General features: G+C 50.2%; 1 protein-coding gene across 2 annotated transcripts in view; it reads left to right on the forward strand.

The window, feature by feature from the left end:
* The window catches only part of SIM1 (SIM bHLH transcription factor 1), a 53,213-nt gene that overhangs the window by 17,145 nt on the left and 21,862 nt on the right, over positions 1–14,206 (forward strand). For both annotated transcript variants that reach the window (XM_081904624.1, XM_081904625.1), the window contains 6 exons: positions 6,164–6,246; positions 7,612–7,701; positions 9,308–9,416; positions 9,520–9,605; positions 13,076–13,275; positions 13,391–13,497. In XM_081904624.1, the coding sequence (XP_081760750.1) occupies positions 6,164–6,246; positions 7,612–7,701; positions 9,308–9,416; positions 9,520–9,605; positions 13,076–13,275; positions 13,391–13,497 (675 nt within the window). The remainder of the gene's footprint in view (positions 1–6,163; positions 6,247–7,611; positions 7,702–9,307; positions 9,417–9,519; positions 9,606–13,075; positions 13,276–13,390; positions 13,498–14,206) is intronic.

Genomic DNA, 14,206 nt, shown 5'->3' on the forward strand with positions numbered 1-14,206 from the left:
AATAGATTATGTTTTCCCTTTTTATCTTCCACCACTTTAGCCGGGAAAATCCCCCCTTCAGATTCCAAGCTCCTTCTTCATCTCTTCCAATTCTCGCTCCTTCTTCTTCTTCCTCTGCTTCAGCGAGGCTCTCCAAATTGCAAGAAGAAACCTTTACATCTCCTGACCAACCTAATCCCAAAGGCAAAGAGAGAGGGGGAGAGGATCTGGGTTTCTCACTTTTGAAAAAGAAGAAGAAAATGCAATCAGACTACAGTATTTGAAGGGGTGGGGATTGGCTGCGGTAGGTCAAGTGCACCCCCAGCAACTTTACTCAACGTTAAAATCGGGGCGGGGGGAATACTTTAAAAATAAAAGACACCGAACTATAATGTATCTGAAGCTGCAGTTTTTCAGTACCCCCTTTTAACTCAGCGTGTCTTAACGCGCAATAAATGCAAGCGGAAGACTTAGTTGAAACGTTTCGAATTAAGTCCAAGTTTGATTCCAAAGGAACTGTCATTACGATAAATATTTTAGGATCCGTGGGTTAAAATGTTGTTCATTTCAGAGGAAGAGGGTAGGGGAAAAACTAAGCTGACAAGGGCTTGCTTCTGACTAGTCGCGATTAGGATTGCGCCGCAACTTCCGGGTGAACATCTCCGGCCACAAGATTGTGATCCAAACGCACTTAGGGGGCAAGCCTATCCACTCTCTCCTTGGCCTCTGTCTCCTTTGATTCTGGGTGATTCACTTCTGAGTAGACGCTCATAGGATCCCGGTGTTCCTGTAGCGCTAAGTGCTATTGAATCAATGGGACGTTTTAGACCGGAGCAACTAGGGGAGATAAGTCAGTTTGAGATGTCAGTGCTACTCAGCTTGAGTCGCAGTGCAAGTCTATCACCACCCGTCAATTAAATTTGTTGGTCACTTCTTTACCAAGGTAACTCAGAGTGACTTACAATACACCGACAACTAAGTCTCCTTGAGCTCAGTGGGGCTTCTTCTCTCAATAAGCGGATAAGACAGCAGCCTCGACGCCCTCCACCTCCCCTGGCTTGGGGATTGAAAAAGCTGAAAGTCGCCCACCCACCACCGAGGCGAGGTTTTAAGGAATCCCAGAGACCAAAGGATCGGAGAATGGTCAGATGGCGGCCAGTCATTCATGGGAAAGGATGGAGACATCTGGCCAGTAGAAGGCTCTCGCTCCCTGCCCCCCTCCTAAATCTCACGTGGCTCAGTTTGGAAGAGAAGTGCTCGGAAGGGCGAGCAAAGCGCTTGTTTAGAAAATATTAACTTGGCTCGGCTGGAGGGAGGAGTTCACCCGGAACAGGAGCAAAAGAGCTGCAGAGCAGGGCGGGGAGGCGGGAGAGAATAGAATTGCAGGTTCTGCCCAAAAGTTAACCTATAATGCAGGCAGGCTATTCATTAACCCGCCGGGGCAGGATCTGCTGCTCCACTTTTAGTAGCCTAAGAGAAATAGGAGCCCCCCCTCTCTTTCCCCCTTTGCATTCGGATTAATCAGCAACTGAGAAAAGCGCAGAGATTGGAATGGGAACGTCTGGATCGCCCAGAGAGGGTCTCGTGAGTCGACAGGTGTGTCTGTGTGTATGCCCACAGACAGCGTTACTCTCGTTGCTTGTTTAAATCCAGAACTCCTTAATACGTTTCTGTAGATCTGCACATCCAGGCAGCTCCCCTCCCCCCAAAAAACCCCACGTCTTTACGTCTTTCTTCTTAATTCCGCTAATAAACACATCAAAACGAAAGGAACCTGTGAATGTCTGAGACCTTCCCGCTTCCCTCGGCCACTCAGGCTTCAGTACTTTCAGTTTCCCGAAGAAGAGAAAAGAACCCTACAGGAGTTGGTTGTTGTTTTAAAAAACAGACGATCCAATACTCATTTAAGCAGGCAGCTACGTCTATCTGAATGTAGCTGGGTAGGGTAGCCACGCCCTTTCTCTTAATCGTGGCGCTGAGGGAGCGCATAAACTCTCGAGGCTCCATCATAGAAAGTCAAACCTCGACGCACGAGCCTTTTTTTTTTTTTAACCAGCCAACAACTTAGGCACACAGGGGACTTGAGCCACAGGGGACTCCCTTCTAAAGGAAGCAAACACCCACGGATTTGGACTTCCAGGCTGAAACCCTCAGGAGGGAGCGCCCCTGAATCCAAGAACAGGCATTTCCAAACGCGCATCAATCCAGTCATTCTAGGCGCCCCGGGATTCAGGAAGCTTCCTTGAGCCACGCTGAACTTTACTTCCGAGCAAGGATCAGCTTGGAGCCTTCCCTGACAGCCACTTCCGTCGTCGCTCCCACTCCCCCAAGAACGATTCCCACGTGTAGGCGGCCAGGTGGGATTTAGGAAGGGGTGTTCTCTGAAATCCGCTGGGATCTCGTCCTCCCAATATTTGGTGTTGGCAAAGCGGGCGTGTGTGTGTGTAGCACCCGGCTCCTAGACATTTAAAAGTTGTGCAGAAGACAAGAGCGGAGGGCTTGGTAAATCACGCACCTGCTCGCCTTTCCGCTTCTGAGCCACTACGAAAGGTTCAGGCGTCCTGCCTTCTTGCGCACCTGGGCCACCTGCGCGAGATCCCCAGCCATTAGGCGTGTCCCAACAGACCTGAAGTCGGGAGACAGAAGAGCTGGACACGTACCTTGTTACGGAATTCCAGAAGACCTGCGCAGAGGGTCCGATGCCCCTGTGCGCGTTCACTATTAGGGGAATCGGAGGACGCAATTAGCATGCAGAAAGTTTAGTTAGGTCGTTTTAGACTCTGGAATTAATGCTCCCCCCTAAAGATTTACTTCATAATGGTTCCAGCTTTGCTCATATCAAATGTGGTGAGCCAACCAGGCTCAGTTTTGGGAATCCTCCTGCTCATCTCGCTCTGTGGAGCCCCGGACTTCCGCCGGAAAGTCTGATGAAGAATCCGGGTTCACACTCTGGAAGCTTCAGGTTTTATTTATCGGTACCATTTCTTACCTGCCCGTCACCTGGAGGTCCCAGGGCTGGGTACAGCAAGAGAAAACACAATGTTAAAACCAAATAAAACCACCACAATACTATAACAGAACGGTTCCAAAAGGAACCGCTGGAAACACTGCTGTCAAGATGTAGGCAGTCGATGCCGGTCCTTATGGACCATATAGAGCTGGGAAGACCTGTGCTAGAAGCAGAGATGCCAACCTGAATAAAATATTGGGGGGGGAGGGGCAGGTAAGCCCCGCCCCATGTAATCACAAGACGCGGCATACGCACACTATGCGCAACTTGCGAGAGGAGCCTGCCCCCTCAAATATTTTATTGGGGGGGGGGCGAAGGGACCTAAGTTCCTAGGATCTGGCGACTATGGTTGCTATTAGAATAGAAGAGGCAGTCTATATATGCTACAGGTGAACTCCTGCGAGGACTCGTCTGTCCTGTTCCATTTGGCGAGTCCAAGGCTAGGCCGGCGAGGAGGCCGAGTGGATTCCGGGAAAATCTGAACGGGGTGGCTCCAGGTCCGCTTTCCCCCTCGTTGGCACCGTCCTCGGTCTTTTTGGCAAAGTGAAATACGACTTCGATTGCCCTCGGTCTTAGCTTTGAATAATCGCTGGGCTCTAGGGACTTCGGCAGTATCCCACTTACTTGGGAGTCAATTCTATTTAATTCGATTGGGCTTGCTTTTGAGTAAACATGCCCAGGGCTGATGCACTGTCAGAGTTGGGAGACCGTGTGTGTGTGTGTGTGTGTGTGTGTGTGTAAGAGAGAGAGACAGAGAGAGCGCAAAAAGAACCTATAAAGGCCAAACGACTTGATTTTCACGGCTCAGGATTTTAGGCGGCTTACCCCGCTGACCTTGAACATCTGGATGTATGGTCCGCTGACGTGTGTATATGTGCATGTGTAAATCACGGGCGTGTAAATTATAGATCTAAGGCGTAAATCCAACGCACACTTTCCTGGGAATTGAGTCCCACTTGGATACAGTGGGACTGACTCAGGAGTCAGTCCCACTTGGATTCAGTGGGACTGACTCAGGAGTCAACGTGGCTAGGAGCACTTCTACCTGGGAGTAACCTTCACAGAGGAATTGCTCTGAATGTGCAGCCAATCGGCTTAGATTCAAGCGCTCTTTGGTTTAACCGAGTTGTAGACAGGTCTGAGTCCGGGGCGGATCCTCTCCAGTGTTTTCCAGCACTACTGCTAAAGAACTGAACGTATAAAATGCCATCTTATATGAGCGCCTGCCACAATTGTTAGCTAGCTCAGCTTCTGCCCTCGCGTTTCTTCAGGCTCGGTCGCTTTCACGAGTTTTCACGTGCTTGCGAACGCGAGCGAGTCCCTGGAAACGCGTGGGAGACTCTCTGGCAGAAGAGTGGGGAGGCGAAGAAAGGGGAAGGGCGAAGGCTTGCGCGAAGAAGGCCCGGTGTTTGCGTAGCGCCGGCGCGATCGTTAGCGGGATTTAGCTGCATCAACAACAAGAGGCGGCTCTTGGGCCGCTTGCTTTCCATTCTAAGCCCACTTAGGGGGTGTAATGGGATGAGGCGGCATCGAGGGCACTTGCAAGGAAACGTGCGTTGGAATCCAGGCGCGAGAGAATCTGAATGAGCAGCAGAGGAGGCGTGTCCGGGGTTGTATGCGATCCACAACCCAGCTGAGCCACCACGCCCTTGGACCCCTTCCCTCCCCCCTTTGATACCCGCATCCTCTCAGTAATTCCAGTGGCACTTCGAGCTCAGGTGTGTCTTAGTTTAGCAAAGCATCCCGGATCCACAGCGCACAGGTTCTGCTTGAGGTTGTTGATGATTGTGACCACTAGTTGGTTTGGCATAAACTGTGCTTGGCACCGCGGGTCCAATCCAATGGTTTCAATTTAAACCGGGAGCTGTAGCCGTTTCAGAAGTATTGTCGGGGGGAAAGACAACAAGGAGGAGGGAGGGGAGATAAGGAGGAATGCCAGGAACAAGGGCTTTGCAGACAAAGAAAAAAAACCGCGATTCCACAGACACATTCATGTCCTTTTCTACACGCTGGCGACGTTTAGGCGTTGTTCCAGGAGACTTTTCGGATCATCTGCCTGGTTCTACCGCCGCTTGAGGCGGAGGCCGGTCTCCTTCCCACTAGAGGGAACAGTTCCCGACACAGGGGGCCTGGAAGAGACCATTGGGGGGAGGAAAAGTGGGGTGGAGGTGGTGGAATTAATTCACGAGGAGACGCTCTCAGACGTCATGCAGCCCCACGGTTTTAATTGGGATTTGTATGTCGATCCTATGACTTTCGCTCCGAATAACGCTCCTTCCAGGGACAGGACTAAAGCCCAGAGAAGAGGAGGGGAAATTTCAAGGCTTCCTTCGTGGCTGGGAAGCAGCCCTTCGCCTCCCAAATAAAATTTCCTCAGTTTGAAATCTACAAAAAAGACGCGACGAGGTTATTAACTATAATAACCGCTTTTGCTTTTATTCTTTTATTTTATTCGGAGAGCTGAATGGCCACACGACGGTTTGTGTGTTTACAGGAGCTGGCTGCTTGTTCACACCCAGTCTGATGTTTTTTAAACATTGAATAGAATAGTTGTGGCTAAGCTGAGCACCCGCGTGATGTTCGTTTCCACGGCATTTCTCTCTTTCCAGGGCCCTCCAAAGGGAATGGGTTTAGTTGTTCCCCACATTTCTGGCAGAAAAACTAGTTTCTGGGTACCAGAAATTGGTTCGTTGTGTGTGAAACGGATGTGTGAACGTGGGAAGATTTTTTTCCAGAGAGCCAGTTGGTAGGATTTCAATGATTCGAGAAGCAAAAGCATTCTAGGCCACGAGTCAGAGCAGAGGTTGTTCTATTTATATTTAATCCAGAAAAACATAAACCCGCATTTATTTCAATCGAATTATCATTCAATAAAGTGGTGTCTGGTTGGAACGTCTGAAGTCCAGTCAATGGAAGCGCAACTGAGCTGGAAAGTAGGGGGCGGGGAAAGATCTTTATAGTTTCATTATTCGTGACCCCTCCCCATCTCCCCTTGTACTGTCAGGCAGAAACCACAGAATTATTATTCTTATTTAATTAATATATACCGCTCATTGCCAAATCAGGCATTAGGACCCTGCTGCCCTGCCTCTCTTTTATTATTACTATTATTTAATAAATTTGTATACCGCCCTTCATCCGAAGATCTCGAATAACGCGGCGATGTCTCCACAGGACTTGGAGAAGCCTGGGGCCACGCGAGTCGAACCAGCCCTCTGGACAACGTTGGGCGCGAGCTGGGATCTCACCTTTTGCAGGTACTAGTCCGGAATGCAGCTCCTTAAGGTTTTGTAGGGAGAGCCCGGGCAACCCAATCGAGATAGCGGCAGACTGGGAAGGAAGGCCATAGAAGGCTCGTGATAGAAGACAAACACGGGCTTGATGCTCTTTCCTACGAGTTCCTGAACCAGACTCAAGGTTTGCAGGCGATAGCTCCCCTGGGGAGCGACCTGCAGATCTGTCGGGCCCCAGCCATGTAAAATGTCCTTTCTTTCTCTCCCTGATAAATAAGGGGACACGTCGCGTTGACTTCAGTGGGGGGCCTATGGCAAGTCTGTTTCAGGATTTGCTGGAGGGCGGGGTCACATTTCGGTCCCTGTCGTTGCCAGTTTAATAGTGCCAGGGAGCAGGTGACAGAAAAGGCCCTTCCGCCTGGGATTCTGGACACTTTCCGAGAAGACAATCGTGGTTTAAAGGGGCAAGGCAAATAATCTGTCTCATATGATCTCCGGAGATACTGTACTGGAAAGCTGTTAATGATCATTATGTGGTTTTATATAATTCAAAAACATATCGTCCAGAATAATACGGGTAAGGGCAACGTCAGCAACGTTTGAATCAATGCACGACTGAGATAAGCACCGGTACTGATTCTGATTCCATTTAAAATCAGTAGGATAGTTTCAATTCCGCTGAGGGTTCTGAATCAAGGAGTGAGTTTATATTTGCACTACAAGCTGAAGTCAGATATCTACTGCTATATATTCTCCGAAAAGTCCTGTGAACTGTTGGTTAATGGGAGATTCTCTGAAAGAGAGCTTGGAGATGAGAGACCCCCCTTTAGGGGAGAGAGAAAGAGAAACTGAAGGTGTCTTCTCCTCCTAAGGTGGGACCAAGAAGGAGGAGGAAGTGGGAAGTGAGGTCAGCAATTCTGAGAGTATCACATCAGAAGGAAGATATACAGTCTACACAGTTGCGTCAGAAAGACAGTCTAGGAAATTTGGTTCTTCTCCTTGTCCACTTTCTCCCCATGCAAACCCCATCAGCCTAAATACAGGAAAAGGATTCCCTGGGGACAAGGATGATTGTGGATTTAGGATCAGATTTTTAACTGTGATGGAAATTGAATGAAGGCCTTTCTTTTGTATTTCACACTCATTATCAAACCATTTTTGTCTCTGACAGTGCAATCCTATACATTTCTATTCACAGGTAAGCCCCACTGAGTTCAGTGGTACTTACTCCCAGGTAAGTGTGTATAAGGATTGCAGCCTGAAAGTAGAGGCTGCTCCTCACTCCTCACTTGTTAAGGCCTGGAGGAGAGAGCAAAGAAGGGTTGGCGAGGACCAACATCTCATAAACCGGACTTGACACACAGCTCTTTTCTGCCCCTTTTCTTGCAGACTTTGGACGGTTTCATATTTGTGGTAGCTCCAGACGGCAAGATCATGTACATCTCCGAAACCGCCTCTGTTCATTTGGGTTTGTCGCAGGTATGCTATGAATGTGCAGGCATGCACAGGATCCAGGCAAAGAGGGAGGGGGAGCCAGTTTGATGAGCAACATTCAAGGCCAGGAACCTCACATGCAAGACATGAACAGTTCACCTCCGCTGCTTTTGGCGAGCAAGGCAGGTGAAGCCAAACCTGTTTGCCAGTGCAAATCCTAGCCCCATTTACCAGTCAGTCCCATTCATTTGGAGGAGTGTTTTTTAAGCACATCCTTTCAAACTCAGTAAGATGTACTTCTGAGTCAACATGCACAGGGTGGTGCTTTCAAGTCACATTGATGTGCAATCCTAACAGCCTGATCCTAAATGTACTTATTAATTAAATTTGTATACCACCCTTCATCCACAGATCTCAGGGTGATGTACTTTTTGGGAAGCCTCACTGGGTTCAGTGGCACTTTGCTGCAGAGGAACATGAACAGGACTGGAGCTTAGCAGACATTTCCGTTGTGTTGGAAGTCCATTCCATTCACATAGTGTTTAATTGAGTAGACCTGGGGCATGCTGGCACTCAGTGGCATAGTGTGGGTTGCCAGCACCCAGGGCCATGAGGAGGGGTGGGTGGGAGGGAAATGGATGGAGTTCGCATGCACATTCAACTTTTTAACAGTGTCCAGGAGTTTGCAGCCACAGAGATAAGAAGAGTTGTTCAGTTGTCTGGAGAGGTCACTTCCTGGTTCACATGGAGAAGCTCTTGCCAATGGAGCCTAGCAAAAGAAGCATGCAACCCTACCGAGGCAGCACCAGGTGTTGAAATTTTACACCCTTAACAATTTTGTGCCTGGGGCAACTGCTCTTGTGACCCCCCCATGCTATGCTACTGCTGGCACGCCCATAGTACAATCCCAGAAATCTCTTTTCAGAAGATTGGCTGAGCTCCTGTGCATGATGAATTCTGTGATGACAAGGAGGTGAAGCGTTGACCCATCTTGCATCCTGGGCTTCTTCAAGAAAAAGAGTGGGATATACATTCAATTAACAATATTTCCCTTTACAGCTCAGGCAAAACTTACTTGTTGAATTTCTAGTCACATTTAAAGGCACAGCAAACCTGCTGAGGATTGGCAACCATGCCTCTTACTGGCTGCCAGTCTTGTGCATGTTTACTCAGAAATAAGTTTTCCTTCAGTGGGGGTGTGCTCAGCCTTAGGTCCAAGGCTGGATGTGGAATGGCCATGCTGGTTGGGGCTGATGGGAACTGGAGTCCAACAACGTCTGGACAGGACCACCCCATTATTGGTTTAAGGTGTTCAATTGCTTGGTGCAGATGCCATTTTGCAACTGAACCTGAACTGTCCATCTAATTCGAAGAGCCTTGTTCCTTTTCATGGTGTGAATTGACGTCCTTCGTGGGTGCTTCAGATTCCAGACCAGAACCCGAAGAGAGAAAAGGCTCAATTCCGTCGAGTGGCTTAAGGGGCTGAAGGTGGCTGAGATCACCCTGGGCATAGAATGGGGACACGTTGCGTCGTCATCGATGGAAAGAAAGACATAGCAGGGGGTTGAACACTAAATGATCCATTGGGTTCCTTCCAACTCTACAATTCTATTGTTTTCTTTCCCCTGCGCCCGATGACTCCTTCTTGCAGGTGGAGCTGACAGGCAACAGCATTTACGAGTACATCCACCCAGCCGACCACGACGAGATGACCGCCGTCCTCACCGCCCACCAGCCGTACCATTCCCATTTCGTTCAGGGTAAAGTTCACCGAGTAAAGCAGCGGGTGGGAAGGAAGGCAGTGGCCGGCGGCAGAGAGCAGCCTCTTCCCTGACATGCGCATTGTGCCCCCTTGTTTACTAGAGTACGAGATCGAGCGCTCCTTCTTCCTAAGGATGAAATGCGTCTTGGCCAAGAGGAACGCCGGGCTGACTTGCGGAGGCTACAAGGTAGGTGGGCTCACGAGCGCCAACTAGCGGCAGAGCGAAGAACTGTTTGCGCCCGGACTTGAGTACAAAGACAAGGGTGCTTTGAAACCTTCATTGATAGGAATACAGTAATCGGGACCAGTTGTAGCGTTGCATGTCTCCACCTCGATTTGAAGCGCATTTACTTGGCAGCCAATCCCACCCGTTTCCCTGGGACTTGATCCCAGTGAAGGCTGAGATTCCTTGCGTACTTGTTTGGGAGAAAGCCCCACCCAGCGGGACTCACCTCTGGGTAAACAGGCATAGGATTATTCCGTGAGCCGGCAATCCTCTGCATATTTGGGGGTAAGACCCTAAAATCCTAGTAATTGCTTTCGGTAAGACTTAAAGGCTGTGCAAATCCTCTGCATAGAGAAAATAAGGCTAGAAACGGCAGAAGGGGAGAGGGCTCTTGTGCGCGGGCCCTGCTTGCAAGTTTCCCACAGGTATCCATGGGCCACAGTGAGAACTGGATGCTGGCCTGATCCAGCAAGCTCTTCTTATGTAGTTATGCTGACCAGCTTACTATAGAGTAAGTCCCTTGGAGGTCAATGGTTGGAACTTACTTCCAAGTAAATGCACATAGGCTCTCACTGTAAGTGTTCTGGGCCTGGAGATTTTGGGGGGCCGTAAGCTCCAGTGAGGGACGCGGGTGGCACTGTGGGTTAATCCACAGAGCCTAGGGCTTGCCGATCAGAAGGTTGGCAGTTCGAATCCCCGCTACGGGGTGAGCTCCTGTTGCTCGGTCCCTGCTCCTGCCAACCCAGCAGTTCGAAAGCACCTCAAAGTGCAAGTAGATAAATAGGTACCGCTCCGGCGGGAAGGTAAACGGTGTTTCCGTGCGTTGCTCTGGTTCACCAGAAGCAGCTTAGTCATGCTGGCCACATGACCCGGAAGCTGAACGCTGGCTCCCTCGGCCAATAAAGCGAGACGAGCGCTGCAACCCCAGAGTCGGTCACGACTGGACCTAATGGTCAGGGGTCCCTTTACCTTTTTAAGCTCCAGTGTGGTCAATGGCACTTACTCCCAACTAAGTTGCCAAAGTCCAGGCTAGTGCTGTCAGTGGAAGACATTTCAGATTAAACATATTTAGGATCTGGTTGTTGGCTTGCTTCAGGTCTAAACCACTGAGCCTATTGGGCTTGCTGATAGGAAGATTGGCGGTTCGAATCCAGGCAACAGGGTGAGCTCCCATTGCTCTGCCCCAGCTCCTGCCAACCTAGCAGTTTGAAAGCACGCCTGTGCAAGTAGATAAATAGGTACCACTGCAGCAGGAAGGTAAATGGTGTTTCGGTGCACTCTGACTTCCATCACCAGAAGCGGTTTAGTCATGCTGGCTACATGACCCGGAAAGTTGACTGTGGTCAAACGTCAGCTCCCTCGGCCTGAAAGCAAGATGAGTGCCACAACCCATAGTCACCTTTGACTGGACTTAACTGTGCAGGGGTCCTTTACCTTTTACCTTTACCTTCAGTGGCGAAGTGATACCTTCTGAAGTGCAGGCGCTCTCCCTGATAACTCCCCATAGCCATGCCCCAGGTGACCAATGAGGACATTGTGGCTTCAGTTACCATGCCAGCTTTTTAAAATTCAGCCCCAGGAAGAGTTCAGGAGGACTCCGCCGCTTGCTCACGATGGCTTGACGTTTTGGTTGACCACAAAAAAAGGGGCTTTGGAATATTCCAACAAAAAATGTGCCAGTTTACCCTTTAGCCCCATATGCTGATGTCACCTCTCTCTTCTTCTGTTTAGTGGATGGGTTTCTCTCTGAAGAAAGCTTATTTTACAGACAGAGGGTTGGCCAATAGCATCCTAGGAGATGACGCCACCGCCCCTCCGGTGACATGAGTGGTGGCACTTCCTCCCTGCTTTCCTGCACACTTTTTTTGAGTTGGGTTGCTGAAGTCTGCGATCGTATACACGGCTTTCTGGGAACAAATCCCAGTGAACTTTCCCCCGAGTAGATATGCCTAGGGAGGCGCTTTAAGAGACCTCAGAGTGCCCGCCTGTCATAACGGGGCAGCTTACCTTGTTGAGCTGCAATTTTCACTCCTGAGAGTAACCCCCACTGAATTCAATAGGATTTACTTCTGAGTAGGCATGGTTAGGATTGCGTTATTGCAGTGTTTTCCAAGAGCCTTGTGTTTTCTGGAAGAAAACTCCTTTGATTTGGGGGCTAACTTAGTTTGGAGCAAGTCTGTTGAGCACTAAATCACGTGCATAATATTCGACTGCGGGGAATTTAGTTGTGTGAATAATTGCGTAGTTTCCGAAGGAGGGAAGGCCTGTTTTCCGATTTTTTACTTGCTTCTGGACTGTGCCTAATTCAGTCGAGGACGCCTTTCTTGAGAGGCTTGAGAACTAACCGCCCCTCCGGCTGCAAGGTAGCCCACGTAATCCAAAGGGAGGCTGCCAAGCAATCGCCCCGAGTCTCCGTCCTACTGACTCTCCAGTAATTCCAAGTGTTTTGCCAGCCGATCTATATCGGGCACACGCAGAGAGATGTAGTAATAGATTTTGTCATCGCAAATAAACCACGTGACCAAGCTGGGTGAGAGAGAGTCAACAGTGCGTCTGTCTACTCAGAACTAAGTCCCACTGAGTTTGGTGGAGCTTACACCCAGGTAAGTGGGTATAGGACTGCAGCCCACGGCTTTAATCCTATCCACATTTATCTGGGAGTGAGCCCCAGTGAACGAATTCACTTCCTCGGAAACACGTGAAAGCGCGCACCCCAATCCTATGCATATTGACCTCTCTCCAGAGGCAATTAAAGTGGGGGAATCGTCCTGCACAGACCTCAAACGCAATACAGTTTACACTGTTCTCACGTTCTGCTGAGAGTCAGTAGGTGTAGATAATAAGCCTCGTAATTGCGGGTTGATTGGAGGATGCAGGCACTCCACTTGATCACAGAGGAAGATGAGTGGCAGGTGAACGTCACCTGGTTTCATTCGGATGACAGAGGGGGAGTAGCGCGTTGATCCAGAAGACGAAATAAATGATCATTAGGAGGCTGGCACGCACCTTAAGACCAACTAAATAGGGACCCGGAAAAGCGGCCTGCAAATAGACACAAGAGAGCGTGCAAGCTTATTTCCCTGAGAAGCATCGGTTGTAAACTGATAAACAAAGTCTTGCCTGGCTGCGTGGCCCCTTCAGGCGCGCAAAATCAACCCTTGGCGCTGTAGTCCCCACCAGGCGATTAACAGGAACCGAAAAGGAGGGGAGGGGAGACCAGCTGCGCGATCCTCTGCGCGTTTACTACATTGAGGCACACCCGCGATGTCGAGTGGGGCTCCCACACTCGCTCTTTCGCGGGTTTACTGTTTGACAGTCTCCGTCCCGGAGAGTTTTCTGTTTGCGCGCGAGCTGTTTCGCAGATCGCTGACCACAAAGGGCAACCGGAACAGCCCCCTCGACCTGAGCGGATCTCTGTGTCTCCCCAACAGGTCATTCACTGCAGCGGCTACCTGAAGATCCGCCAGTACAGCCTGGACATGTCTCCCTTCGACGGCTGCTACCAAAACGTCGGCCTGGTGGCGGTCGGCCATTCCCTGCCCCCCAGCGCCGTGACGGAGATCAAGCTGCACAGCAATATGTTCATGTTCCGGGCCAGCCTGGATATGAAGCTCATTTTCCTCGATTCCCGGTAGGTCGGCGTCGGGGCTTCCTCTTCCCTCGCCCTAGCAGCACCGACGTGCCAAATCAAAGCAACCGACCGGCTTTCTCTCTCTCTTTCTCTGTGTCTCTCTCTTTCCTGGCAGGGTAGCCGAGCTGACCGGTTACGAGCCTCAGGACCTGATCGAGAAGACGCTTTACCACCACGTCCACGGCTGCGACACTTTCCATTTGCGCTGCGCTCATCACCTGCGTAAGGAGCCTCTCCTCTTAGCACGCTTGAAGCCCCTCGCCTAGGCAGGTCGCGCTGAGTTCCCTGGGCCTTACTCCCAAGTCAAAGTGGGCTGGCTGGTGGGCTGTCTTACTTGGGTATTTTCCACGTAGCTGCGTGCGATCCTAATCAAGCTTGATGGAAGTCGTGCTGCGTTCATGGGGCAAGCATGCATAGGATTGCGGTAGCTGCTGGAAGCCGGGAGAAAGAAAAAGAGTAGGCAGCACGATTGAAACATTTCCCCAAAGCACCGTTCCATCGAAATAAGACCCCAGGGAGAAAAAGTCTCCAACACAAAGCAAATTTGTCTCCACCGCAGCCCTTTAACCATAAGCCAGGCATAGGCAAACTCGTAGTCTCCAGATGTTTTGGGACTACAACTCCCATCACCCCCAGCTAACAGGACCAGTGGTCAGGGATGATGGGAATTGTAGTTCCAAAACATCTGGAGGGCCGAGTTTGCCTATGCCTGCCTTACGCACAGGAGGGGACAGGTTGCACTCCACTTGACAAAAGGGTATCTTTTCTTTGATAGTTTGAAGGGATGATGTGTTTGGGATTAGGGGTTGAGATTCCAGCTGAGTCCAAGAGGACCAGGGTTCCTGCACCTCGTCATCGTCTTGTAGAAATTGGGGGTTCCGCCTTGCAAACCGTACCTGTTGAAAGCCCCTCTCCTGCACTGTGATGGTAA

The sequence above is a fragment of the Podarcis melisellensis genome (genome assembly GCF_964234715.1).
Source record: "Podarcis melisellensis genome assembly, chromosome: 3".
NCBI classification, from domain to species: Eukaryota; Metazoa; Chordata; class Lepidosauria; order Squamata; family Lacertidae; genus Podarcis; species Podarcis melisellensis.